Here is a 26,473-nt window from a genome sequence, read left to right on the forward strand (position 1 = left end):
GCAGACCTTCTTCTGTAAAGCATGTTGTTCTGTAAATCCTGCTGCTCCTGAGGCAGTAACAATTTCTCTGGGGAATTTGAGGCTGATGAAAATGCTTCCTAAAACTCCAAATGGAAGAGCTGGTCGGTATCTGTTTAGGGAAGAGCCCCAGTTTTTGCCCTCTGCCCACTTATCTTACTTTCCCAGCACAGATACGATGTAGGCGCTTAATCCAAAGAGATGGTTAAAGGCGCTCTGGAAGGTGCGCTTGCTTATTCCAGGACTCCCCAGTTTGGCATTCCAGAGATCAGGAATCACACAGAGCCTTTGATCTGTGACAGCTCTTCTTATTCTCTTTCCAGAAGAACAATGGGCAGAAGTTTCTCAATTTGAATAGATCCTCAAGGATTGTTTAATAGGACTGCAACAAAATTATTTCCCAAATTCTACTCTTATCAAGAAGGGTTGGAGGTGTTTGGGAGTATTGAAGTTCTGGTTTATTAAGTTCTTAGTGAAGAGTTACACAGCAGCCTGAAATCTGCCAACTCGGCTCTTGAATATAAGATTATGTAGAATATTATCTAACTCAGCCTTATTTATTCCAGTTCCATAAGAGGCTTACCAAGAGCTACATATAACACCTAAAAATGCAATTTAAAAACAAATAATATAAAACCATCCTGAGAGTCCTAAAAGTCACGGCTGAGATAACCACACCCACCAAAATGGAACAGCCACTTAACGGGTCCTCCTACCGCGCGCCTGGGGTCCTCAAGCCCACCGGCAAAAGCCAGCCGAGTCAGGACCGAGCTGATCCCCAGGAGGATGTTTCACCGGGGGGCGGGATGTCTCCCTGGCTGGCCGGGCCCACTGCACGACCCCACCTCCGCCTAAGGCCTGGTGGGTGGGATCCAAGTGCTGGCCCCGCCTTAGGCACGAAAGCCGGCTGGGCGACTCTGGTGGGTCCCCCTCTTGCAGCCAGACCCACCTCACAGGGCTGTTGTTGGGGGCACCTTCCTCGCCTGTTAACCGACGGAGTCACTGAGAGCAGCCGGGGCGGGACCCTCTCTTCAAGGGGGGAAGAGCTGCCTTCAGGCTTACGGTCAAAGGGAAGGAAGCGCCTGCCCGCAGCCATCCCGCTCGGCCGCTCCGGACGGCCAAGTGCGGCTCCGGCGGCGACCCCCTCGCTCCACGAGCCACAGCCGGCCGGGCACCACGAGCCGCGCATGCGTGAGCAGCGCAGCGGAAGTGCGACGGGCCGGTGCCTAGACGGGCCCCTGCTCTCCTTCGGGTTGTCCCAACAGCTTCCGGACCGACGGTGTTCCCGGAGCGGCTGCTGCGGGGGCGATGTCTCACCGGGCTCTGCGGCGGCTGCGGGGCGAGTGGCGCGGCCAGGGACTGCTGGGCGAGGAGCCGGAGGCGCGGGGCAGCGGCGAGGACGAGGACGAGGAGGTCGCGGGGGACCAGCTGCCGCCCCTGTGCGGCGGCGGGGGGCGGCGGCGGGGCCCGCGGAGGGAGCCCTTGGAGCGGGTGGCGAACCCCTTTGAGCTGGTGAGGAACTGCCCCGGCCGGAGACCCTCAGCAGCCGGGCGGCGTCCCCTCGGTCTTCCCAGCAGGGCTTATACGATCCGAAGGGCGAGAGCCGCCCCCGGAGAGGCTGGCTTGGCCCCGGAATCGCGCCTGTCCCCAAGCCGGGGGGCTCTGTAGAGTGTTTGAAGCCTCCCGGTGCCTTTCAAGGGGTTGGGTAGCAGCTTCAGCCCATTGCGGGTGTCTCCCCACCTGCTGGTGGAAAAGAAGCGGCGCTCTTGTGTGCTCTCTGATCCTGCTACTGGCCTCCCTTCTTAAGGGGTTCTTCTTTGTAACGTTAAGAGAGAGAAAGCAAAACCAAATGATGGTTATGCCATAGACTTGCTTGTGGACTGGGGAACTTTTAACCTGTGCAGATAAACACCGAAGGACTAGATGAGGACCTGGTATCTAAAGAGGAGACTGATGACTCCCGATTGCAGGAAGGAGGCAACCCTACAACTGAAGAGGCTGAACCTGAATGGCCGGAGAGTGACAAGAGGGGGGAGGGGGGAGAGGTGGAACAGCTAGACCAAATGGCAAGTATAATGTAGAAAACAATGGCGCCCATTTTTGTTTAAAACTAATTTTATATCCTCAACAAAAAACAAAGCAGGTTATGAAAACTAACTATGGAAAACAAGCCTACAAACAGGTCAGCTTCATGACAATAAAAGTAACAAACTGCAATCAGTAATTTGGCAAATGTAACACCCCTGCTTTGGGGGGCAGATTGGTAACCAGGTGCAATTCAAGATGCTGTTTGTCACCATTAAAGTCCTTTGTGGTTTGGTTATCTGAAGGATTGTCTATTCCCAGTTGTTTATACCCATCTGGTCCAGTCTGGCAGGATGGGTAAACTTCCGCCGGCTAAGGAATGGTGGGGAGCAGGAGGCCTGCCTTTTCTTCCATACTGCCTCCTGAGTTTACAATAGCCCCAACCTGGCTGGCCTTTCAAAGGGTCTTGCTGTGCCCCTGGATCTGGGGTCCTGGGTGTGTGAAGGGCTCTATTTCTGCTATGTTGACCCTGATGGATTATAATATTGTTTGGCTACTATTTGTATTTTTATCTGCTGGCACATCTTTTGTGAGTATAGCTCCTAAAAGAGACTTAGACATTTTCTTGGGTTAGATAACTTGTTTGAGATTCATACGTTTCATGCCATGCTTCATTTATATTCATCTTTCAACCTTTTATTTTTATTTTTAAAAGTCTACTGCAAACAACAAATCACGAAAGAAAAAGAAGAAAAGAAAGAATAAGAAGAATCCTTCAGGCGAGGCTCTGGTAAATTGAGTTAGATTTGGGGATTAAGCACTTGTATGGTGGACGTGCTGAATGAATTAAACCAGTTGATGCATGTGAAAAAAGTCATGGTTATTTCCTTTGCTGCCAGGAATTTGAGACTTCGTGTGGGATTAAAACATTAAAATATGATGCTCCCCTTACAAAATTGTAACTACAGCTCTGCAGAATCTTGACTAGTCGCTAGAAAGAGCTTGCACTTCAAGGAACAAAGATGGCTAAAAGCTGTGCAAGACCAAAATCCAAGGGATGAAAGGGGCCCTGGAGGCCTTCAGCCCACATCTGGGGCAGATTCTCAGACAATCCTGGAGAAATAAATGGCTGTCCTATGTTCAGGGATGGGGCCTCCACGGTTCCAGAAGGTGTTGATTGTATTAAAGGACCATTATGAGGCTGCCTGTGAGAGAGCATTAAGACTTCCCTTTGCATGGATTTTATCTGAGAAGGGAGAAGCCCTTTTGCTCATTTTGTTGCTTTTCAACAGTTCCTTGGAGATGATGACCAGGTGGAAAATATTGAAAGCATTTTGCTGAGCATTGAGAGTTCCAATGGGCCCCCATGCCAGAGCCAGAGCAGGCTGGTCACCGACAATCGGCCTCTCCTTTACGTCGAACACAGGTAAGAGACCAAATGTCCGTCAGTGGTGGGAGAGCCCTCTCTTGTGCGCTGTAGATAAACGATCGAGGTTAGGTTATGCATCAGTGCTGAGGCTCTAGGCAGCTTAATTAAGGGAGAGTTCAAGAGGAACAGCTGGTAGATGATATTTTCTTATATTTGCTATCGAACCTATGAGGTGCCCCTTGCACATAGGAACTTCTTAAAGAGCCTCTGTGAGAAAACATTTAAAGGAAGCTGAATTGAGCCTGAGTGGTGATAAGGAAAAGAATCAGTCCGGAATCTGTGGCCTGGTAAACTAAATTTCTTCTATTCTCCGGCTATATCTCAGAGACATTATGGCTGGCACGCTGACCTACCAGGAAGAATGAATACTAATGCGACCCAGGAGGCTTTATCTTAACATACTCCAACATCGGGCTGCCATTTCTGCTGTGTTTACCTTTCTCCTCCGCCTTGTCTTTGCAGTGTAGGGGGCCAAGCTCTGGTTCTCCTTTTGCTCATGGCTGTCCAGCAAAAGGGCAAAACTTGGCTGAGAAGCCAGTAAACAATTGTTGCTTACATGCAAATAAAAGCACATTGTATCTGGATGGAGAAAGATTTTGGACGCAACAGTGTGTTCTCTGCATCAAATAGGATGTAGGCATTAAATGACAGGCAAGGTTTGTGTTCCCAACTTTCCAGGAGCCTGAATCCAGAGATGGAGCTGAAGAGATACTTCGGAGCCCGGGCGGTTCTGGGAGATCAGAGGTGAGATCCAGTGTTGTGAGATAGAAACCTCTGGTTTGTGTGGGAAAGCAAAACATCTGGCCAGGCCAGTCACAATCTGGGGAAACATTGTGGTGAGAAGGCCTTTCCTAGGCTCTGCCTGGGAGTCTTTGCGGGCGGAAGGAAGGGAAATGGTAGATTCTAGGTCCATAAGCCGCCTCCAGGGACGGATCAGTTTGGGATCTCTCTCAGCCCTCCCAGGACCATGGTCCTCCTGGATGGAGAGTTTTGACTGGCCCTCCAGAAGGGGCTGAGACGGAAGGGGCTTTGATCCATTCTTGGGCCGCTCTTTACCATTGCAGGCGACTGACTGCTTGTCCCGAGGAAGGGCCGGCACACAGCCCTGCCCCAGGAGGCAGGCGCCCCGCTATGGCTTCCCCAGGGTCTTGCTGGGGAGAAATCAGTTGGTCCAAGTTCCTTTGATGGACCCAGACAAAGACTTGAATCTGCCTTTCTCACAGGCGTTGTGTGCATGTGAGGACAAGCACATGCCTCGACGTTAGATGTGGTTATTCCCTCTTCTGCTGCGTCCGTTTAATCTTTGCGCTCATCGGGAGGTGGGGTTGTAACGATGCTCACTTCAGCACTTGCTGGCTGGAGAACAGAGGCAGTTGCATTTTCCCAGTAAGGAAGCCCACATTCTCTCATTCCGAAACAAGGCCCTGCTTATTTTAACGACCGATGATCGCCTGGAGCGGGTGGGGAGGGCAGGATACATCAATAGGGCTTTGAACACAACCGTACCACCCATGTGGGCTTTGTTGCAGCTGCTTGGCAACTAGAATATAGACAGAGGCTCTGATGTATGAATTCACATCTTAAAGTGTGCTCCGCCTTTCCAGGCCAAGGCAGAGGCAGCGCCAGTATGTACGCAGCACATGGTTGACAGCACCCAAGGACACCTGGCCACGTCATAGCAGAACAGGTGAGAGGCCTCTTCCCAAAGCCTCTCACCCCAGAGACGCTCCTGTCTATTCTGATGGCATGTTGGGCACTGAGAGGCGGAGCTGAGCAGCAGGCAGATATATTGTGGCTGCGTTACAAGCCATCAACTTCTCTTCCGATGCCAGTGAAAGGAGGGGCCTGGTAGGGCACCAGTTGTCGTCTCACAACTTCCTTAACTGCCCGCCTTCTGGGCTCCTCGTACTGATCGTCTCCAACTTTGCACAGGAGAATTCCAGGCTTGTTTTAAGGCCGAAGAAAGGAAGAGCGCTTGCTCTACCCTGAAACGATAGGTGGACACGTCCACATAACCGCCCACATTCCTCTAGCCTGGAGGGGCCCATGCCTTGCGTGATGAGAGCGCCCAGGCTTGGGAACCTGGATAAGGGCTGCAGTGGACGTTCCGGTCCGGTCTCGAGGGGGATCAAGGCCATCCAACTCGAAGGGGGCGGGCGGGGGGTGAAAAAATCCAAGCTTAGCAGAGTTTAGCTTCTCTCCAAATGATAGGCCAGGGCTTCTCAGCCGTGGCAACTTCAAGACACGTAGAGTGGATTCTCCGTTCTGGCTGGAGAATCCTGGGACTTGAAGTCCACGTACCTTAAAGTAGCCGAGGTTGAGAAACGGAGGCAGACGCTTCGCTAGCTTCCGGATTATCATTCCACTGAGGCTGACCCCCCGCTTTCTCTCCCCCCCCCAAATCTCTCCAGGTATATCCATGGTCCTTTTAGAAACAAGGCATAGAGAGCAACACTTCGCCTTTGAGCACAGCCGGGAGTACCAGCTGGTGCAGTTCAAATTCTTGGATGCCGTGGAGTCGATGGACCCAAACAATCTTGTGGTAGGTTTTCCATCCGGCACGCCCAAAGTCACGCATTCAACTGCAGCCATTGGTTCCATCCCCGCTTTGACCTCTGGACTTGCCCAGGATTTTGTATTGTCCAGCCATGCCCAGCTGATGCCCCCTGCAAAGGTGGGTGTCCTACCATTCCCCTTGGGCCGCCCCTCTAGGCTGTAGGTATCGACTGACCCCCTTGGGCCGGAGCTGTGTCCAGCCCACTCTGCACGGAGACCACCAGCAGAGGCCTGGTTTGCGTGCCAAAGCCCCTCAGCCACGCAAATGTCCCTTGACGACTCTCATTTCAAGGAGAGGCAAAAGCCAAAATGCTCTGAGCTGCGTCCTCTGAGAGACTGTTGTACTTAAAAGGGATGTAGCCTTCTGACTAAATCTTCCTCTCGGGGTGTGCGTGTGTCTGTGATTCTAACCAGTACGGAGTTATGTTACATCCTTATAGAAGGATCTTGAAGCCTGGTTCTGCCTGCTATGGTAGTTCTTTTTTTATCATTATTATTGTGGGGGCTTTGGATGCCGAAACGGTTTTTCTCCCGCCGTTTCTGTCGCTTCCGAGCACCATCTCCACATTCGGGGCCCTGCGCATCCCTGCGATGGGCACCTGGTCCCTCTCTCTGAAAAGACCGAATCTCTGCTGATGCCAAGAGCGGAGCAGGGCAGCCAGAGTCACAGCTTGCGTAGGGCAGAGAAGAGGCTCCCCTGGTCCTCATGCATTTGCAGCCCTCCCCGAAGAGACCAAGACTGCGGATGGGGTTGAAGGGAGTCCAGCGCAGCGAGAGCTAAGCCAACACTTGTGCTATATTTAAACCTTACCATCTTTGAGGAGAGGACGTCTCGTTGCCCCGGGGCCTCCGGAGAACAGGCTCTGCTTTGAGACTTTCAGGGAACCGGTCCAGCTGGGTTAACTGGTGAACAGTTTGATGGTAAATACAAAGCGTGGAAAGGCCAAACTGGTTCTTGGCCTAATATTAGCCAGATAATCAAGACATTGAGCTTGGAGAGCTCCCCCCTCCCTCTCTCCCCCCCAGCCAATTGGAGGGCTGGGGAGATAAAAGGCCTTTTGTCCAGGAATGACTCCTGACTCTCCCCTCCGCCCCCCCCTCCCCTTGCTCCCCAAGGGGGAATTCAGCGCAGTTGAGGAACCTTCGGGTTCTCTGACAAACAGGAATGCCAGTTCTTGGAAAACGGGAAGGAGCGTGGCTGCTTTTACACAACGGCTTGTTTTCAGCACAGTCCGTTGAGGATCAGTAATAGGGGACACACAGGAAGCTGAACACGGGGTGCTTTGCATAACTGATGGCAGCAGCGGAAAACATTATTTCAGTGGCAAATAGACACACGAGGCGCCCCTGAAAATCAGTCCCATGTCTGAATGGTGAATATTTGACTTCTGAAGAATGGTTCCTATTTCGTTCCATTTACTGAACGTGGACGTCGTAAATCTGAACTTGGAGTGGGGGTGGAGCGGAGGTTGCAGTAAGAGAAGGGAAGAGGAAGAGGAAGAGAGGGAGGTGGCTCTGAAGCCCACGGGAACAGCCCAGGTGGGGGGTGGGGGGGCCAGGCAGGGGCCAGGGATGCAGGCAAGCAGTCGCTTTGCTCTCCTTCCGGAGCCCGCTGAATTTGGAAGCCCCCGATGCTGCTTTGGGATCGGTGGGTGGTGCGACGGGGCCCGTTTTCCCCATTCCCCCCCAGGAACCCCCCCCCTCTTTGCTCTCCGGCTTCGTTCTCAGCTGCTGCTCCAGATGAATCCTTACCACGTGGACTCGCTCCTGCAGCTCAGTGACGTGTGCCGGATGCAGGAAGACCACGAGATGGCCAGGGACCTGATTGGTAAGAACCGGGCAAGGGTGGCCCATGGAGGGAGAGGGAAGGGGTTGGGGTCCGGGGTGGGGGGGAAATGGCCCTTGGCCACCGTGGCTCTTTTGCAGAGAGAGCCCTCTACACCCTGGAGTGCGCCTTCCACCCCGTGTTCAGCCTCACCAGCGGCACCTGCAGGCTGGACTACCGCCACCCGGAGAACAGGTGGGTGCCCACCCGGGGGACTCGGAGGGAGGCACCTACTTCTTGACCGGTGACTGCTGGGTGCCAGGGGCCCCGCTTGAGGCCCTGCTGGGCTGGGCTCCACTTCCCCCCTCCGGTCCCTGGAATCACGCCCCTTCCCTTCCGCCGCAGAGCCTTCCACCTGGCCCTCTTCAAGCACCTGCTCTTCCTGGAGAGGAGGGGCTGTCCCCGGACTGCCCTGGAAGTCTGCAAACTCCTCTTGAGGTGAGGGCTGCTGGGGGGGGGGGGGCTCTTCCGGTTCCCCCAAACCAGGCGGAGAAGGGCTAGTGGCCTGCAGGGGGGGGGGGCAGTTGCTGTTCCCAGGGACGCCAGCTGGTCCTCCCTCTGCCAAAGGCCAGCGAGCTTCCCTTGGGACAGCTGACCTGGAAGTCATGTTCCTTTTATCTCCCCGAAAGCCTCGACCCAGAGAATGACCCGCTCTGCATGCTGCTCCTGGTGGATCTGCTGTCGCTGCGAGCGAGAGAGTACACCTTCCTCACACGCCTGTTCCAGGAATGGGAGGTGAGCAGGGCCCTCCACGGAGTGGGGCAGCCTGTGTGGCTCAGTGCCCCCCCGGTCCCCTTTCTGGGCCAGAGAGGGGGGGGCCTTTCGGCCACCTGATGCCCTCAGGCGCCGCTACCACCTTCTGCCCTGCGTCCTGTCAGTTGTCTCTTAATTAGAGAGCTTCAAAAGAACGAAGCCAGAAAAGGCTGGAGCAGCTCCGGTGCCCCTCCTGATTTTAACCCTGCCAAGTCACTTTGATGCCGGCCTGCCCTCTTTTGAAATGGGGCGGGCAAGGGGGCGGGGGGGTGCAGAAAAGGCAAGAAGCTGCAGCCACGTGGGGGCTCCCAGGTCTGCCTGGACAGGGTCCGAGCTGCTCCCCCAGCAGCGGTGGCCACTCTGCAGGGTCCCTGGGCGATGGGAACTGCCGCTGGCCTCCTCCTGGGGTTCGCCAGGCAGACGCTTGGAGGCTTCCCGGGGTTTGGGGGGTCTTTCCTGAAGACCCAAGTCCTGCTTCCAGCCCCCCCCCCCCCTTCTTCTCCGTCTCTCTTCTACAAGTCTGGAGTTGCCTCTGCAAACAGGTCACACCTGGGTCTCCTCTTCCCCCCAATCTTAGGGTCATCGGAATCTGAGCCAGCTGCCCAATTTTGCCTTCTCGGTCCCTCTGGCTTATTTCTTTCTGAGCCAGCAGGACGAGCTCTCGGAGGCAGAGCAGAGCCGAGCCCGGGAGCAAGCGGACGGCCTCATCCAGCAGGCCCTGATCATGTTCCCCAGTGGTGAGTGAGACCCCGAGGCCCGCCCAGCCCGGCTCACGGGCAGCGGAGAGGAAGAGGGGCCCCTTGGGGGGGGAGGGGAGACAAGGGGGGGGGCGTTGCAATTAGGGAAAGCTGCCAGATGTCCCATCTTAGACACGAGCAAAGATGAATCCTCTTTACACACAAACGCCCCCGAACAATGAAATCTTGCCCTGACTCTCCCCTGCCCCCGCCCCCCAGCCCTGATGCCCCTCCTGGACCGGTGCAGCGTGCAGCCCGACCCCGTGGTGGCCTCCCATGCCTTCTTCGGAGTGGAAGCCCAGCTGAGGTAAAGGGGAGGGTGGCCCTCTGCAGGACCACAGGGGGGTGTCTGTGTTGGGGGGGCAGGAGCTCCCGAATGGGGGTGGCCACAAGGCCATTTAAGCCAGAGATGGAGAGGGGGAGGGGGGTCAATGAAATCTTGCCGGTGGGGCAGGCGGAAAGCAAATATCTGCAGCAAATTTAGGCAACTTCCTTGACGGCCGGTGTGGCTGGGGGTTCAAGGTGGTGGAACCTCCTCCTCCCAGGGGAGGGACTCAAATTTTGTAACAACCGGTTCTGTGGGTGTGGCCAGATGGGTGTGGCCGTGTGACTGGGTGGGCGTGGCTTTTTTGCAGCAAGGCCCCCCATATTTTGGGCCTCGGGAAGCCTCCTGGGGGGCGTTTTTGCTCCCAGAAGGCTTCCGTGTGGCCCAGGAAGGAAAAAAATGAAGCCTGGAGCCGACGCACGGAGGGCCCCCTGCCTCCCCCGCCTCGAGAGGAATCTGCCAGGGGCATCACCTGAAAAGCAGAGTGGAAAGGTTCCAGGAACAGCTGCACCAAAGCCGTGGTGCAACGAGCATCTCCTCCCCCAGAGCCAAGGATGCGACTGGCAGCTTCCTTAAAGGCCCCCTCTCCCCCTCCCCCCAGTGTGCCTGCAGCGCTCAGCCAGCTGGTCTCCCTCTACCTGGGGAGGAGCCACGCCTCTGGAAGGATCCCGCCATCATGGCCTGGCTGGAGACCAATGTCCACCAGGTGCTGCGGGTGGTGGATGCCAAGGAGCCCGTCCTGGAGGAGGCAGAACAAAAGTGAGTTGGGCGATGGCTGGTGCCTCCCCCGCCCCCCCTGCTCAGGACGGACAGCGCTGCCCCTTCCCCCGCCCTCGGCTGCGTTCGTGCCCCGTGGCCGGCGCAGAAAAAGGGCGGAGAACTCGGGGTGTTTCTGCTTCTGTGTCCCTGGGAGAGCAAGCGGTGGGTGAGGGGAGACCGTTGGCATCCTCCCTCCCTCCCTCCCTCCCTCTCTCCCCCGCTCTCTGTCTCTGTAGGCGAAAGGCCAGGTACCAAAACGCGCCCCGGAACGTCTACCGCCACGTGATCCTCTCGGAGATCAGGGAAGCCACGGCCGCCTTGCCTCCGGTGAGGGACCCAAGGCTGGCCTGTCTCTCTTCCTTCCCTGCGGGCCGGCCACCCCGTCCTCGTGGCTGGCTCCCCTTTGGGCTTTCCCTTCGCACCGGAAGGCCCAAGTCTTCCTCGGGGGCGGAAGAGATGCTTCATTCGGCTACTCAGCAGCCGAGGGCTGGACAATGGCGGCCACGCTGACCGCTGACCTCTTCTTTTCCTCTCTCAAGGAAGTGACCGCCCAGCCCATCATGGGGTTCGACCCTCTGCCACCCCTGGACTCGCGGGCTTCCTACTCGAGGCCCGAAAGGTATTTCCCCACGCTCGGCCGTGTTGTGCGTGTGGCCGTCCCGAGAGGCGCCGCCTGGCCCGGCCAGCCTGAGCGGAAGCCGAGGGGCTCCCCGAGGCCCCCAGGGAAGAGCCCCCGCTCCCCTCCCGGCCTCTCAGGCCCCCGTCCCTCTTGCCTTCCCAGGGCGGCTCCTCCAGCCAACGAAAGCACCTTATCCCTCTTCTTTCGCTCCCTGCTGCCAAACTTCAACTTGCAGGTAAGGGGCCCTGTTTGAGGCGACGGCAGGTGTGCCCAGAGCACGGGGGCTCCGGGGGAGCGGGGGGTTAAGGGCAGCAAAGAGGGGGAGGTCGGGATGGGCCTACAGCAGCTGCGGTGCTCTGGCCGGGTATTTGGGCCAGGGGTTGGGTGAGCGGTGCCGCCTGGGCCCAGATTGTCTGCCCTGGTTCTGCTTCTGGTCCCCCGTGGGACGAGCGGCCATGGAAGCCACTGGGAGAAGCCCAAGGCAGCCATCGGGGGCGGGGAGAGGGGCTCCCGGAGGACTGACCTGCCTGGGTGTCTCCCCCTCCTCTGCCCCATCCCAGGGGGACGTTCGCGCCGGAGGAGAAGCCGAGCCGGGTGCCGGGCAGAACCTCAACCAGGGAGTGAACCGGCTGATGGCGGCCATGCGGGACATGCTGGCCAACATCCAGTTCCAAGAACCCCCCCAAGATGACAACCCCGAGGGCGATGGGGGAGACTGGGACTGAATCCTGGCGCCCCTCCCCCACCCCCACCCCAATAAGCAGGTAGAAGCACCTGGAGCAGCCCCTGTTCTTCACCTCTGCACGCACCTCTCCGTCTTCCCCATCAGGAAGGGAGGACCAGCGCAGGACAGCATTTTGGAAGGGAAACTTCACTTTTAATTAATAAAAGTTGGGAAAATGTTTTTTTTTTAAATACTCTTGACGCAACTGTGGTTGAACCTCTCAGTCTTGATATTTGGCAGAGACCCTTTGCGAGAGGGAGTGGGGGGAGGGCTGGGCTCCTCGGCATGCTGTGGTTCTGCACTGGGGGGTTCCTGGAAGAGCCCCCCTTTTTTCAAATGCTTGAGATCTGTTCAGCCTCCAGTGTGGCCCCACAATAGGTGCACCGGCATGTTTCCATCCTTCAGGCAGACACGCACACCTCAGGCGCCCATCTGCAGGGTTGTCTACAAACAGGGCAGCCCAGAGAGCCTGCCACGCGGGGAAGGCAGCTGCCAGGATAGGAAGGTGGCAACTGCCCCTGAGCCGGGCACAGGCACATTTCCTGGGCCAGCCCAACCCCCGGACCCTGGGGCTCTGCTGAACTTGCCTGCCCCTCTGGCGGCCAAGCCAGGCCGGTTCTGCCGTAGAGCCAGAGACATGGAGCAGGCCAGGGAGGACGAGGTGGCCTCTGGTTGTGCTTGGACGCCAATTTCGTTTTTGTTTTTTAAAAAACAAATAAAAACATTTATTTAAAAAGGGTGGGGGGGGAGCCAAATTGCCACTTCCACTGTAAAGGGACGGAGGAGGGTTTTTCCTCTTCAGTGGCTCCAGGAAGGGTTGGGCCTTTGGCCCAAACGCAGCACTTCGGAGCTCTTTTGGTGCCTTCCCTTTCAAAGGCCAGCTGCCCACGGCTGAGCTCAGGCCAAAGGCAACTACCTGGAGCAACTGACCTTTAACCTGCTACTCCTTCCCTGCTCCGCCTGTCATATGTTAAGTGCAAGGAAGGTCACGCGTGTTCCTTGGTTCATCCATGAATCTCTGCCCGACTTTCCGTAGCCCTTGCCCAGGGATGCGGTTTCTGTGATTCTGCCGCTTCCGGATTGTGTTTCTTGGTCCCAGTGAAGAGGGTGGTCTTGTTAAGCCTGACCCCTCCCGCTCCCTTCCCCCAGTGGGCTAGGCAGTCTGGCCCTGTGCAGGTGTCCCCACCAGAGGCCTCCCTTTGGGGTCCTCGATCGGGGTCCTAGGGGTCCATGCCAGCTGGCATGATCGGAGATGATGGCACCTACGTCCATGTGGGCAATCAGAAAAATGGTCCGATGTGTCTCTGCAGACCCCACCTCAGAAAAACACGAGCTGCCACGGGAGTGTGACTTGTCATCATCATAAGCTCAGCAACCGAGGCCTGGGAGTAGATTGCCGAAGAGTATGGCCGTTATTTCGGAGGGCTGAGAGCCTTGGCCACAACCCCTGGAAGCGCTTAACAAAGGCCAAGCTCTGGACGGACCGTGTGTATGGAGACAGCACAAGAAGTTCTGCAGAAGAAGGTGCTGGAGAGGAGGAGGAGGAGGAGGGGCGCAGTCTGCTACTTCAGGGTATCCTGGCCGTAACGGGAACCTCGCTGAAAGAAATCTAGCTGAGGGTCATTCAAAGAACAGCAGGTCAGATATGGCTGGCCCTGATGCCGTAGCAGTCTGGCCAAGCTGTCCCTCTCGGCGGCCATCCGTTGCCCACGCTCCTTGCAAGCCCGGGGGGGGGGGGCACCCTCTCGTTCCTGGTTTTCTGGCGCTTCTCCTTGGAGAACGGCTGCCCCTCATCTGTGCTTGTGAAGGCCGCAGTTCACCCGGACCGTTTCATAATATCTCCCCACCGCTCAAAGGGCTCGCCCGCCTGACTTGTTATCATGTGGGTCACCCCCCCCACCCCGCCCCCCCCTTCTGCTAAAGGAGGGGCCGTGTCTGTTCCTCTAAAAGGAGGGGAAAGAAAGAGTTCTTTCTTTGCCCTTAAGTTTTGCTAATCAATTTTGGAGGCAGGGACAAATTCGGCAATTATAACCTTAGGAAGGAAAGCAGGGGGACTTGGACAGGCACACAACACTTCCCGAGGAAGGAGCTGGAGGGATCCTGAGCTGCGCAGGCTGAACCACACAGGCGACCTGCAGAAGCCAGCGAGAAGAACCGGCCAGAGGCCAGGGCTTTGGGATCCCTGGAATCAAGTCGCAGCTCCTGGGAGCTGGGGAAGCCTTGCCGGGAGGGAAGCTGCTGACGGAGGAACCTGCAGCCACAGGTGAGTGTTTGGCGCAACTCAAGATACCGGCACTCACCTGAAAAGGCTTCTGAAGAAGAAAAGCTCTTCCGAAATTGGTGCCCCCCCCCTCCTATTTTCCACAAGCGGCCCTCCGAGCGCCCACGATGCCTGAGGCGTCCCCCATGAGGGTGCACCTGGATTTCCCCAACAGCACCACCGATCCTCTGGTCAACTGGACCAATGAGACCTTCTGTGCCAGCGAGCAGCAAGTGGTGATCCCCAGTGAACTCTTCCTGACTCTGGGAGCGATGAGCTTTGTGGAGAACCTGCTGGTGGTGGCTGCCATTGTCAAAAACCGGAACCTCCATTCCCCCATGTATTACTTCATCTGTTGCCTGGCCGTTTCCGACATGCTGGTGAGCGTCAGCAACCTGGTGGAGACCCTCTTCATGCTGCTGATAGAGCACGGGATGCTGGTCATCGAGGCCAGCCTGGTCAAGCAGGTGGACAACGTCATGGACATGCTGATCTGCAGCTCCTTGATGTCCTCGCTCTCCTTCCTGGGCGTCATCGCCATGGACCGCTACATCACCATCTTCTACGCCTTGCGCTACCACAGCATCATGACCATCCAGCGGGCCGCCATCCTTATGGTGGCTGTCTGGCTGGTCAGCATCGTCTCCAGCATCCTCTTCATCGCTTACGACAGCACGGCCGTCCTCATGTGCCTGGTGGCCTTCTTCCTCTCGGTGCTGACCCTCATTGCAGGGCTGTACATCCACATGTTCGTGCTGGCGCACCGGCACGCCAGGCAGATTTCGACCATGTACGGCAAGCAGCATGCGCCCCAATTTACCAGCATGAAGGGGGCCATCACCCTCACCATCTTGCTGGGGGTCTTCTTGATTTGTTGGGGACCCTTCTTCCTCCACCTCATCCTTATCCTCATCTGCCCCAGCCGTCCGGCCTGCAAGTGCTACTTCCGCTACTTTAGCCTCTACCTCATCCTCATCATCTGCAATTCTGTGGTGGACCCCATAATTTACGCTTTCCGGAGCCAGGAGCTCAGGAAAACATTGAAAGAGGTGGCCCTGTGTCTCTGGTGACAGAGAAGGAGAGGCTGGCTCCCTAGGACCCAGTGCAAGGAAGTCACCCTCACCCCAAAGAGGGGCTCGGTGTGCTGTTGAGGGCCAGCAGGCGACTCTTCGTGACTCAGCAGCGGAAATTGTGGAGAAGAAGTTTCTGGCCGCTGGAAAAGCCCAGCACCCGGCCTCTTCTCTCCGCCTTGTAGCCAGCTGGGCACTTATTGGATGGCCACAGACTGGAAAGAGTCACATTGCTGAAATCTGCCGTAATGGGCGTCTTGTGTCAGCAGCTGCCTCCTATCGTTGTTCCCAGCAAACACCCTCTTGCGATTCCCACAGGTTCTGCTTAGTCCCAACTGGCAGAGGACAAAGGGCTACACGCCCCCCCATCTCCCGCTCAAATCCTGCTGTAAAACTGGTGGCTCAGAACCAGGGCTGGGGGCCAGAGAAGGCAGTCCCAGACATTTCTCACCCTGGACTGTGGGATCGTTTGCTGGAGAGCCCGATTCATGCCTGCGTCTCTTCTGCAATGTGAGGTGAGCAATCGAGTCTATAAGGCTGCAATAGACAACTTGGAGAACAAGAAAATTATACAGCAGCCAAAAAATTATCCAGCAGCCACTCAGTTCCACTTTTCTCTTGGGCAGAATTTATGTTTTACACTAGCAGTTTGAATGCAAATACCATTTTGTACAGGATAGTTGTTGCTTTGTAGTAAAAGCTAAAGTTTGACATTTTTTGACTGATCAGTGTACTTCCTGCCTTTGGGTTTTGCAGGCGCCTCTCCTTCCTCGTCTGCGGCAGCTGCCCACCCTTTAAGGATGAAAGGGGTCTGAATTAAATTGGGTGGCATGAAGGGTGTCGGGGGAGGGGAGGCAAATGCCAGTGAGGCATGACGGTCACAAGAGTTTGGGATCAAAGGGAGAATTGGGACTTCTGATCTGCATCGGTCTTTGCAATATTAGCCCATTTGTGCCAGTTGAGAGGGATTTTGGTGTAAGTTCCTTTTGCAAGCCCCTTACAGAGGTAGCCACCTTCTTTTACAGGGTGTTTCCAAGGGTCATATTTAAAATCCTACTTCGATCATTGACAAGGCTAGTCTTACCGGGGTGAATCCACTCAGGAAATTAGCTTGACAGGTCACCTGGGACTGAAGTCCCTCCTTGTGAAGGGGGGCCGTGTTTGCTGATGGGGACAAGCAGGCTGCTCTCCAAGGGACAACAAAAGAGGCAGCTGGTCTGCCTGTGCCATGCCATGGGTGGGCTCAACCACTGGATCCCGACTGACGGGGGGAGGAATCTAAGGGGTGGGTTTCATCTGCCATTCTGTAGAGGGAACAAGGCCATTGGCTTGGCTGGGTGGGACAGATGGACGGACGGATCCAGGGAATGAGGTCCATCTTCTACGCGCCCATCGGGTTCTATTTCTCCTACCTGAAATATAATCCTTGCAGGTGGTTCCTGTGTAGATAGGTGATAAAAGGGCTTGCAATTGTTGACTTAAGGGTTTGGGTGGGATGGAATCTGCCTCCAGCCTCGCTTGCCTGGGTCCAAGAAAGGGCTGCCTTGCAGTTGCATGGAGGGTTTAGGGGGAACCGGGTGGTTGCTCCAGCGGAAGGCATCTGCATCAGGAGGGTGGACAATAAAGAACATCAAATGGCTCCACCCAGCATGGTGGCAAAAATCAAGAAGGCGGCCACAAGAGAATGGCACACCTAAAAAGGGTGGAGTCCCAATGACTGCGCGGAATGGACATCCGTTCCTTGCCACCTGATGCCAGTGGGTGTGTGGCACTCGCACTCCCAACTTCGTTCAGCATTCCCTTCTTCCAGTCCTTTCCACTCTTCTTTCTTTTCCTTCCTTCCTTCCTTTCTCTCCCCTGGGCCACCACCTTCTAAGTCATCTCTGCCTCCCCTCTTACTAGGAAGCGGGGAGGGGGAGAACGGGGGGGGAGAGGAGATCCCACCCGCGTTTCTCCGCCAGCCAGCGAGCGCGTCCTTGTCCGGCTGGGCGGCCTGGCTGGCTCGGGAGCAGGTACAGACAGAGCCTCGGCCCCTCCTCGCTGCCGGTCAGAGCTAATCAAGATGTTCCCGCCGGGCCTCGGCGCTTGAGAGGCGTGAGAGGAGCAGCGCGGAAAGGCCGGCCTTCCGGACGCCTCCGGCTGGAATCGCGCCCGTGAGCAGCCGCGCCAGGACCGGCCGCCGGGGCAAACGAGGGCAAGGGCGGCTCCCCCGGCCTCGCAGATCCTCCGCAGCGGCAAGGACGGGGCTTCTGCTCGGAGCGAGGGGAGCGCAGCCCAAACGCCGGCTCGGCCGCCTCCTGCGCCGGGGCCAGAGGGCAGGGTCGGCACGCGCCGCTTGGTTCCCCGCCCGCAGGGGAGCCGCGGCGCAGACACAAAGGCGAGGGGGGACGTGTCCCCTCCCTCTGCGGGCGGGGCCCGGGCTTCCTTGGGGAGGCTGGCGCCGGAACAAAGGGCCGGAGCCGCCCAAGGTGGGCTGCGGCAGCTCGCTTCTCCTGTCCCCCCCCCCCGCCTTACAGGCAAGCGGGCCTTTGTCCCCCGCCTCTCCGGACCTGCCCGCGGCGCTCCGCCCCCTCCCCTTTTAAAGGCTGCTGCTCTTAGGCCCGAAGCCCCCGTCGCCCAACCCTCCTCCCTGGCCCGGGGCTGGGAAATGGTCGGCCGCGGCCCAAACGCTGGAGCGCCGCCGGGAGGTAGCCTGTCGGCTCGCGTAAGAAGAGCCAGTTGAGAACGAACGAAAGCGACCCTCCCAGCCACAGGACGGGACCAACGAGCAGGACCCAAGTTCCGTTGCAATCCCGGCTTGTTCTGGCACCGGGGAGGGGGAGGGGCGGGCCTGAGAGGCCGCGTCCTAAGGAGGAAGCCCTCCGCACACGCTCAGAGGCACTCTTCTGCAGCAGAGCGCCAGAGTCGGAGCCTGGAGCGAGCCTCGCTGCGTAACGCATGCAGGAGGCGATGCGCCCGATCCCAAGGGGCCAAACCCAGCGCCGCCTTCTCGCCTCGTGCAAGCGCGCCTGGTCCTGATGCTGCAGCCGGTGCAGTATTTTGCAGCGGCGCCTCCGGATTGGCCGAGCCGTCCGCCGTGACGTCAGCGCCCAGCCCGGGTGCAGCAGGCGCCCCCGATAAAACCCGCCGGCAGAGCCCGGCCGCCTCCTCCAGTCGCTCCGCGCCCACCGCTCCTGCCGCTGCCTGCCGCCCTCCAGCCCTATCCGCCGCCCTCGCAGCATGAGAGAGATCGTGCACATCCAGGCGGGCCAGTGCGGCAACCAGATCGGAGCCAAGGTAAAGAGGGCGGGACGCGGGGGGATGCTCAGGTGCGCAAGAGGCGCCTGCACCGCTCTGTGGCCCGGACCCGTTTGTGCGTGAGGGCGGCGGGTAGCCGGCTTGGCAAGACGCGGCTGCTTGTGGCCCGGCTTTCTGGGGGCGATGCCAGGGGTGGGGGTGGGGGGAGCGTGGGCTGAAGGATGGCCGAAGCGGGACTCCCCCTCCCCCTGCCTCTCCAAGACAAAGCGGGGAGTGGTCTCCTTCGGCAGCTGAAAGACCCCCGGATCTCCAGAACAAAGACCGTGCTGGACACCGTGACCTTGGTGAGGCCAGAAGCTGAGGGGCACCTTGGTCCATTGGCTCCCTTCTCCCTGCCATCAATTTTCCAGCAACCTCCCTCTCTCTCTCCCTCTCTCTCTCCCTCCCTCCCTCCCTCTGATCTTCCGTGGAGGGGCGTCTCCCTTTCTCTCCTTCCCCGGAATGAAGGCTGTTGGCCGCTTTGTTTTGCGTCTCAGTCCCCGGAGCTGCAAAGTGGGGAAGGAGGGTCCGTAAAGGATTTTCCCAGCTTGGCAGGCAGCGCTAATTGGAGGCAGAGGCTCTCCGTCCCCTGAAGCCCTTCCCACTCCCAAGACCTCAGGGCAGCAGGTGTCTGGACGGCAGACAAAGAGCTGGGCAGACCAATGAGAACCTCCTGCCTGAAAGCACCGGCCTTGCCAGGACAGACTTGGGGGAGTAGGGTGGGCTGGTGGGAGGAAGGGGCTTCTTCCTCCAAGCGGAGAGTGAATGCATCCCAAGAAGGCTGTGGCAGGAGGGAGAGACTCCAGCTGCCGTGACTCAGTGCCACAAAGCGGGCTAATCATCCCTCCAGTCCCCTTCTCCCACCCCACCCCCACCCGTGCCTGCTCTGAATAAAAAGGAGGCCAACTCCCTGCAGTGAGAGCTCTGCCGATCCCCTCCCCGGGGGTGGAGGAGCCCAGCAGCCTGAAATCGAATCAGCCTCGGGAGCACTTTGGCAGCTGAGCCTGGGGTCCACCCTCCCACCCACCCTCCTCTGGGAAGGACAGCCTGCCTTCCTCCTGGTGGAGAGGGGCCCGCCCCACACAGCCCAGAGCCTCCGATGAATAATGAGCTCCCCCACTCCCCAGCCCTAGGTTTGGCTTCTGACAAAGCAGTTCGGCCCTCCAGTGGGCTGTTCTGGGATGTGAGGGTCTTTGTCCAGGAAATCTTGCTCCACAACAAAGGAACTTTTCTTCAAAGACGCGTTAGGATACTTATGTACACATTATTATTATTATTTTATATCACCAGTGAAAGAGAAATAGCTCTTGGAATACCAGCCTCCAGTCTTATTGAATTCTGAATTAAGCTTCACTGCAAACAAATCACATGGGACACCCTTGGTTGCATAACCTTTATAGCCCCCCCCCACCCAATGAGATGCACCAGGGGGACAACTAGCCTGCCATGAAAAGTCACACTGGGGGGAGGCAGGTTTTCTCCCCATGGGCTATATAAGCAGCCTTATGCATGTGCTAGTTATGAGGGATAATCCATTGCAACCCACAGATCCTGTAACTGGATCCCTGCCAAACTGAGGTTGGCCTTTCCGTGTCCGCAGTCCCCAGGGAGGAGATTTAAGAGGAGTTTTTGAGGGTCAGTTTTGGCCAGAGTCCCACATCAGTGCAGTCCCAGGTCAGGCCTTTTGTTGCATGACACAGAAGAGGATTTGATTTCCTCAGCTCTTTCCTTCCTGTCATGTGACTGGCTCTTCATTTAACATATCTTACAACTCCGTGAACGCCAGGTGGAGGTTGCCTAAGAAGCTGCCATCCGTTGGCCATCTCGGCCGACGTCCTCGCTTGGGCCTCCCTCTGGGATATCTCAGCCTGTGATCCACTAGGCTGAGCTGGGTATTCAGCTGGGCTTCCTCGGCCCAGATCAGGCCTAGGGCAGCAGGCCAGTTCCCCCAAAGACTGGTCCCCAAATCTCGCTGAAGTGCTCAGCTCCCTGGCTAAAGGCTAAAGACCGTTTAGAGTCAGTTCTGTCCCTTTTAAAAACCCCGCCAGACTCTTTTGTGGACCTCCGGTCTCCCATTCGTGTACAACACTAGGCAGTCCTGTCGTGTGGCCGCTCCCGACCTTGTCGGTGAGGAAGGGCCCTTTCACAGTGGCAGCTCCATCTGCGAGGGATGCCTTGTGTCCCTGGCCTGCATAGATGGTGCCGCCTCCTCCACTTCCACCGTCCTCATTCCATGAGGAAAGAGCAGAATCTTTAAACCCATAAAAATCCCATCCAAAGAAGCTGTGCTGTCCCCCGTGGGAACGCTGCTGCTGCTGCTGCTGCTGCTGCGTAGCCCTTGTTTACGAGAGCGAGCTTTTGCTCCAAGCGCTAGAAACCGTATCTTGATGAGCTGTTGCCCTTCAAGCCTCTCTGGGGAGCGTGTGAGGCTCTTGCTGCAGTCCGCATCTGACTATTGATTCCAGTGCATTTGCACCCCTGCCCAGAAGTCAGGTGCTTTATCTCCCAATGGGATTAGTCTGCAGAAATGGATCTGCTCTCCTGGATCTGATTTCAAGGGCAAAGTGTCTTGTTCTTTTTTGGCTTGTTCTTGTAGCCTAATTGGCTTTCGGAGTGGGGCCAGATGTGCCTTTACAGCGAAGCACACTGGGAGCTAAGAGAAGCCCTATGGGAATTAAGCTTCCCTCCCTGGGAAGGTGGCTGCAATGTGACAACACCCCCCCCCACACACACACACACGTATGCCATGAGCCGGGAATGCCTTCAAGGAGGGAGAAGGGGCGGTTTCAGCACCATGGTCAGGTCCCTTGACTAGCATACCTGCGGTCTCCTAGGGAAGAGGTCATTGACTTGGCCGATTGGCAAAATCTGAGGGGTTTTTTTTGGGGGGGGGGGTTGTGGGGTTGTGGAGGAAAGATAGCCAGTTGAGTTTTTTGGCAAAAGGAGGGCAGAACAGAAGCAACTCGGAATTGTTTTTTTCAAAGTATAACAACAGAATAAATCTTATAGTACTGCTCTGATTCCAATTCTTATTTGTTGAAGATATCCGAACCATGTGTCTCATTTTTTTTCTAACCTCTTGTTCTTTTCTCAGTTCTGGGAGGTGATCAGTGATGAGCATGGGATAGATCCCAGTGGAAACTATGTCGGGGACTCTGATCTGCAGCTGGAAAGGATCAGTGTGTACTACAATGAAGCCTCCTGTAAGCTCTGCTCCCTACCTAACCAGTGTCTTCTGACACCAAGAATTTCCCTCCGGACCTTTCCCGGAAATTACACAGGCCGACCATCCCATTTGACCTACAGGTCTTTCCCTCAGGCACTTTCAATGCTTCCAGTGCTACCAGGGAGAAAATGAAGTCCACACAAAGATGGCCTCACGCTAATTTTTATCCAGCCCACCTGGTGCTGGCATTGAGAACAAGGATGGGGCTCCTGGGTTCCCAAAGCCAGGAGGGAGGTCATTTGGCCGTGCACCTTTTGAGCCTAGCACTGCCAGTAGAAGGAAGCATAAAGGGGGAGTAAGGAGCATGAGATGCTTTGAGCCCTCATGTGCAGGTCCTTTGGTGTAACTCTTGGCAAAGGAACTCGTGCTGGTGGTCTTCCGGCAGGAAGCACAGGTGGAGGGACCAAGCTCTGTACTTTATAGATCACTCAAGGAGTGGAGGGAAGAACCGTGTTGAATAAATGCAAGGGCCTGTTTGGTCGATGAACCATCCAGGTTTGTCCATTCAAGGGGAAAACCTTCGTTGTCTTTCCAGCTCACAAATATGTCCCCAGAGCCATCCTGGTGGACCTGGAACCCGGCACCATGGACAGCGTTCGCTCCGGAGCTTTTGGACACCTCTTCAGGCCAGACAACTTCATCTTTGGTATTGTCCCTCTTTGTGCTCCTCTTGCCCAGATCTCCCTCCCTCCCTCCCTCCTTAATGTAGCACCCAGTTCTACACCTGGAGATGGCACCGCTTCTCCTTCGGATTGGTGGAATTGCATCTGTGGGTTGGGAGGGATGGAAAGGCCCTGGTGGGGTTGGTCGTTCTGACGGGGGGAACCAGCTAGGCCAAAGGCAACGAGAGGCACAGAAGCTCCTTCCAGGCCAGGATTGTTTTTCAAGGCCTTCTTGGCTTCTGAGGCAGAATCAGGTGTTTTTAGTTTACCCATCAAACAGGTGTCTCAATTCTTCCCGCACAGGTCAAAGTGGTGCAGGGAACAACTGGGCTAAGGGCCACTACACAGAAGGGGCCGAGTTGGTGGATTCTGTCCTGGACGTGGTGAGAAAGGAATGTGAAAACTGCGACTGCTTGCAAGGCTTCCAGCTCACTCACTCCCTCGGTGGGGGCACAGGATCTGGCATGGGGACCCTCCTTATTAGCAAAGTCCGTGAAGAATACCCAGACCGGATCATGAACACTTTCAGCGTGGTGCCTTCCCCCAAAGTATCTGACACTGTGGTAGAGCCTTACAACGCCACCCTCTCCATCCACCAGCTGGTGGAAAACACAGATGAGACCTACTGTATCGACAATGAAGCCCTCTACGACATCTGCTTCCGGACCCTCAAGTTGGCCACCCCGACTTATGGAGACCTCAACCACCTGGTTTCTGCCACCATGAGTGGGGTGACCACCTCTCTGAGATTCCCAGGGCAGCTCAATGCGGATCTGCGCAAACTGGCGGTCAACATGGTTCCCTTCCCTCGCCTCCACTTCTTCATGCCCGGCTTTGCTCCCCTGACAGCCCGCGGGAGCCAACAGTACCGAGCCCTAACTGTGCCTGAGCTCACACAACAGATGTTTGATGCCAAGAACATGATGGCTGCCTGCGATCCCCGCCACGGCCGCTACCTCACAGTGGCCACAGTCTTCAGGGGACGCATGTCCATGAAGGAGGTGGACGAGCAGATGCTGGCCATCCAGAGCAAGAACAGCAGCTACTTTGTGGAGTGGATTCCCAACAACGTCAAGGTGGCCGTCTGTGACATCCCGCCCCGTGGCCTGAAGATGTCCTCCACCTTCATTGGCAACAGCACCGCCATCCAGGAGCTCTTCAAGCGCATCTCGGAGCAGTTCACGGCCATGTTCCGGCGCAAAGCCTTCCTCCACTGGTACACAGGGGAGGGCATGGATGAGATGGAGTTCACAGAGGCTGAGAGCAACATGAACGACCTGGTCTCTGAGTATCAGCAGTACCAGGATGCCACTGCTGAGGAGGAAGGGGAGATGTACGAAGATGACGAGGAAGAGTCTGAAGCCCAGGGTGCCAAGTGAGGACCTGGCTGGGAGCCACACCGCCCTTAGCACCACCCCGTGGCTCATCTTCATCGGCCAACTCTCCCATCTGATGAGCTTTAGACAACCAGCTTCTAGTTACTTCTGATCCAAGCGTTCCAAAACTGAAAAATTCAGTATTTGACCATCTTTTCTTCCAGCTCCCCAATCTCCAGTTTTTTGAGTTAGTGCAAATCCCTCTGTTAGTCACTTTGATAAATTCAAGGATTCTGTTCTTTACTTTTTACTGGTCTGTGTCTATTTTTATGTTTTGGAATACTTAATAAATTTATTGCTGTCCAGCTTGTGGGCTGCCTGCTTTCTGCCACTTGGAGGTTGGGTGGCTGAGTCGGCCAAGGTGGAAGCATGAGGTGCCCATTCCTCCGGTCCCCCTTTGGGAGGCCTTTACTTGGGGCCACGGGCAAGAAGGGGCAGGACCGTTGCAGGCCGTTCCCTGCACGGCCACCCTGGGTTGGCTGGTGGAGCTGGACAGATCCTGGAGACGAGCCAGAGGAATCAGGTGGTCACGGCCAGGTGGATCTGCATGAAGGGCAAAGGGATGAGAGTCTGCCTCTGCTGGGCCGGCCAAAGCACGATGGCGGGGGGTCAGAAGGGTTAGCGGCAGCATCCTTGGCTGAATATGTGCAACAAGCCTGAGAGACGTGCATGGGTTGCCCCACGTGCAACTGCATCTACCCCCTCGGGACTCGGGGCACACGGTGCCACGTCTAGCAGCGGTTGCCATGGTCTCAATGGCCTTCCCTTTAGACATGTCCCGCCCGTCAGAAGGTGCCCCCCCTCCCAGCCCCTCTTTGAGCCTCATTCGGGTTTGCTGCCAGGGAGAAGGCAGCTCCTCCCGGGCTCAGGTGGAGGGCGCAAAAAGCCATTCTCTGCCTCCCCTGGCCGCAGCCTGTGAGCTTGCTGGGCGCCTGCGCTGGCCCTTCCCCCTTTTCACTCTCAGTGGCAGGAGGAGGTGCCTTTCCCTGGTCCACTAAGCCCAGGAAGGTTGGCAGTCAACAAGCCGCGGCTCTGGGGGGTTCACAGGAGCCACTCCCAGAAAGGATAAAGAGCCCCTTCTGCTCTGACTGCAGAGGAAATATTTCTCAGGGCTGTCCTTAGAGAAAACACGGAAGCGCTTTCCGCCTTGGGCCGTGGGAGTCTCAAGGCAGCACGGAGAAGTTTCTGGGTTCAAGTCTTTCCTTAATTTAGGGAAGCAGGAAGGGGGTGAGTGAGCATCAGAGCACCTCCGAGTGAGCGCCACCGGGGCTCTGGCAAAGTGCCCAGCAGGCCCCTCCCTCCCTCCCTCCCTCTGGCCAGGTCGAGCCAATGACCCACTTCTTCCCAGGGGACCCTAATGCACCCCGCTAACAATGGCATCCAGCTATTTCCCTTGTGGTTTGGCCTGGTTTGGGGGGGGGGGGCACGACTGCAGCATGAGTTCCTTGGAGTGGGGTCACAAGGGTGAAGATGGCACTTGCAAGTGACGCACACATGTAGAAAGAAGAGGTGGGGCTTAAGTTGTGTGGTCATAACTACCATCATCATTGGCCTGAATGAAAACAAAGGGAAAGTCATTTAGCGATCAGAGGGACTCCTTGCTGAAGCCATAACCGCAACACTACCACACCTCCTCCCCCCGCTGGATGAGCCAACTCAGTGTTTGAACCTATAGCAAAGGGGTGTGTGTGTGTGTGTGTGTGTGTGTGTGCAGAGCAGGCCCTTGTTTCTTGGCACTTGCAATGCCCATGCATGCCTGTTCTCAAAGAGGCAGCTGTACCCACCCCAAGGACACACATATTAACCAGGAACCAAGGAAATGCTTGGAAAGTCCCTGCCTAGAAGGCGATTCCACCCCATTTCGTCTTTGAGCTGCACCCGCCTAGGAGGAAGATGGTTCTCGCAGTTGGGATGAAACGAACGGATGGGTGATGGTCGTGCTTTAACTGAAACACATTTTCCTGAGAAAACAAACTCATGGCTGCCTAAATGGAGCTTTTCCTTAATTCCAGACCATGGACTAAGCAGGGATGGGCAGAGGAGGCTGTCAGTCCCTGGAGGACCCAACCTCACGGAGAGCAACCACTCAAGTCTTGGCGGAGGAGTCAAAGGCGGCCACCCACTTGACCACCACAGCTAGGAGGAGATTCACACCTCAGGCGCAGCCATTGTCGGCTTACTGCCTTACTGGGTCTGATGTGCCATTTAGGGTCATTGCGGCACCTGGCACCTCTGGTGGGGTTCCCCTTCACGGGGTGGGGGGGGTCCCTTGGGGCCCTGCCTCCCTCTCAGCTGTGGGACCTGGATAAGGAACCAGGGTGGGGGATTCCCTCCCAGCCCCTCCCACCAGTGAGGCATTAGAGGCCGCTGGGCTGCTGCCCACCCTCTCGAAGGGGCCGGAGGGCGGCCAAAGTGGGCAGCAGCGGGCTATTTCCAGTAACCGCGAAGCAGACCAAACAGGTGCTTGGGGCTCCAGGCCCAAAGGCGGCCCCACAAAAGCTTGTCTCAGCTTCGTTTGTACAGTGTGGACAATGGGGGGGACACCAAGATTTGCCGGCGCTGAGGACGCCGGTGGGGGGCGGGGAGGGCCGGGGCAGCGCGCTCTTCGGGGGTGGGGGGCTCTGCCGCCCGGCCGCCCGTGAGTCCCGCCCGGCTTCTCCCGTTGTTTGAAGCCGCCTCGGGCGTTCTAATAACCAGAGAGGCGGCCGGAGATGAAGCCCGGCGTCGGGCGGGGCGCGGGGCGGTCGCCCGCCGGGACGGCCGCAGAGGCAGCGCAGAGGCAGCCGCGCTCCTCCGGCCGCGCGGGGGCAGCATCGGGCGGCGCGGGCGCTCC

General features: G+C 57.1%; 3 protein-coding genes across 3 annotated transcripts; all 3 read left to right on the forward strand.

Moving 5' to 3' along the window:
• The first annotated feature begins 1,247 nt into the window (after window positions 1–1,247).
• On the forward strand, window positions 1,248–11,945 carry TCF25 (TCF25 ribosome quality control complex subunit). Its single transcript, XM_087940297.1, is given in 19 exon segments — window positions 1,248–1,530; window positions 1,923–2,084; window positions 2,759–2,833; window positions 3,336–3,469; window positions 4,151–4,216; window positions 5,077–5,159; window positions 5,884–6,014; window positions 7,757–7,856; window positions 7,955–8,048; window positions 8,199–8,291; window positions 8,483–8,588; window positions 9,184–9,343; window positions 9,563–9,650; window positions 10,270–10,319; window positions 10,322–10,427; window positions 10,664–10,754; window positions 10,967–11,046; window positions 11,209–11,281; window positions 11,607–11,945. Coding segments are annotated over 19 exon segments (2,061 nt in total). The 5' UTR covers window positions 1,248–1,326; the 3' UTR covers window positions 11,772–11,945.
• A 1,175-nt stretch (window positions 11,946–13,120) lies between these two features.
• MC1R (melanocortin 1 receptor) lies at window positions 13,121–15,821 on the forward strand. Its single transcript, XM_026719808.2, has one exon. It carries the CDS (start codon window positions 14,159–14,161, stop codon window positions 15,098–15,100), a length of 942 nt encoding a protein of 313 aa, XP_026575593.1. The 5' UTR covers window positions 13,121–14,158; the 3' UTR covers window positions 15,101–15,821.
• A 2,405-nt stretch (window positions 15,822–18,226) lies between these two features.
• TUBB3 (tubulin beta 3 class III) lies at window positions 18,227–23,945 on the forward strand. Its single transcript, XM_026719807.2, has 4 exons — window positions 18,227–18,376; window positions 21,471–21,579; window positions 22,138–22,248; window positions 22,568–23,945. The coding sequence occupies exons 1-4, from the start codon at window positions 18,320–18,322 to the stop codon at window positions 23,641–23,643; spliced, it is 1,353 nt and encodes a 450-aa protein (XP_026575592.1). The 5' UTR covers window positions 18,227–18,319; the 3' UTR covers window positions 23,644–23,945.
• The last annotated feature ends 2,528 nt before the right edge of the window (window positions 23,946–26,473 follow it).

The sequence above is a fragment of the Pseudonaja textilis genome, chromosome 11, assembly GCF_049901715.1.
Source record: "Pseudonaja textilis isolate UNSWEBS1 chromosome 11, rPseTex1.2, whole genome shotgun sequence".
Classification (NCBI taxonomy): domain Eukaryota; kingdom Metazoa; phylum Chordata; class Lepidosauria; order Squamata; family Elapidae; genus Pseudonaja; species Pseudonaja textilis.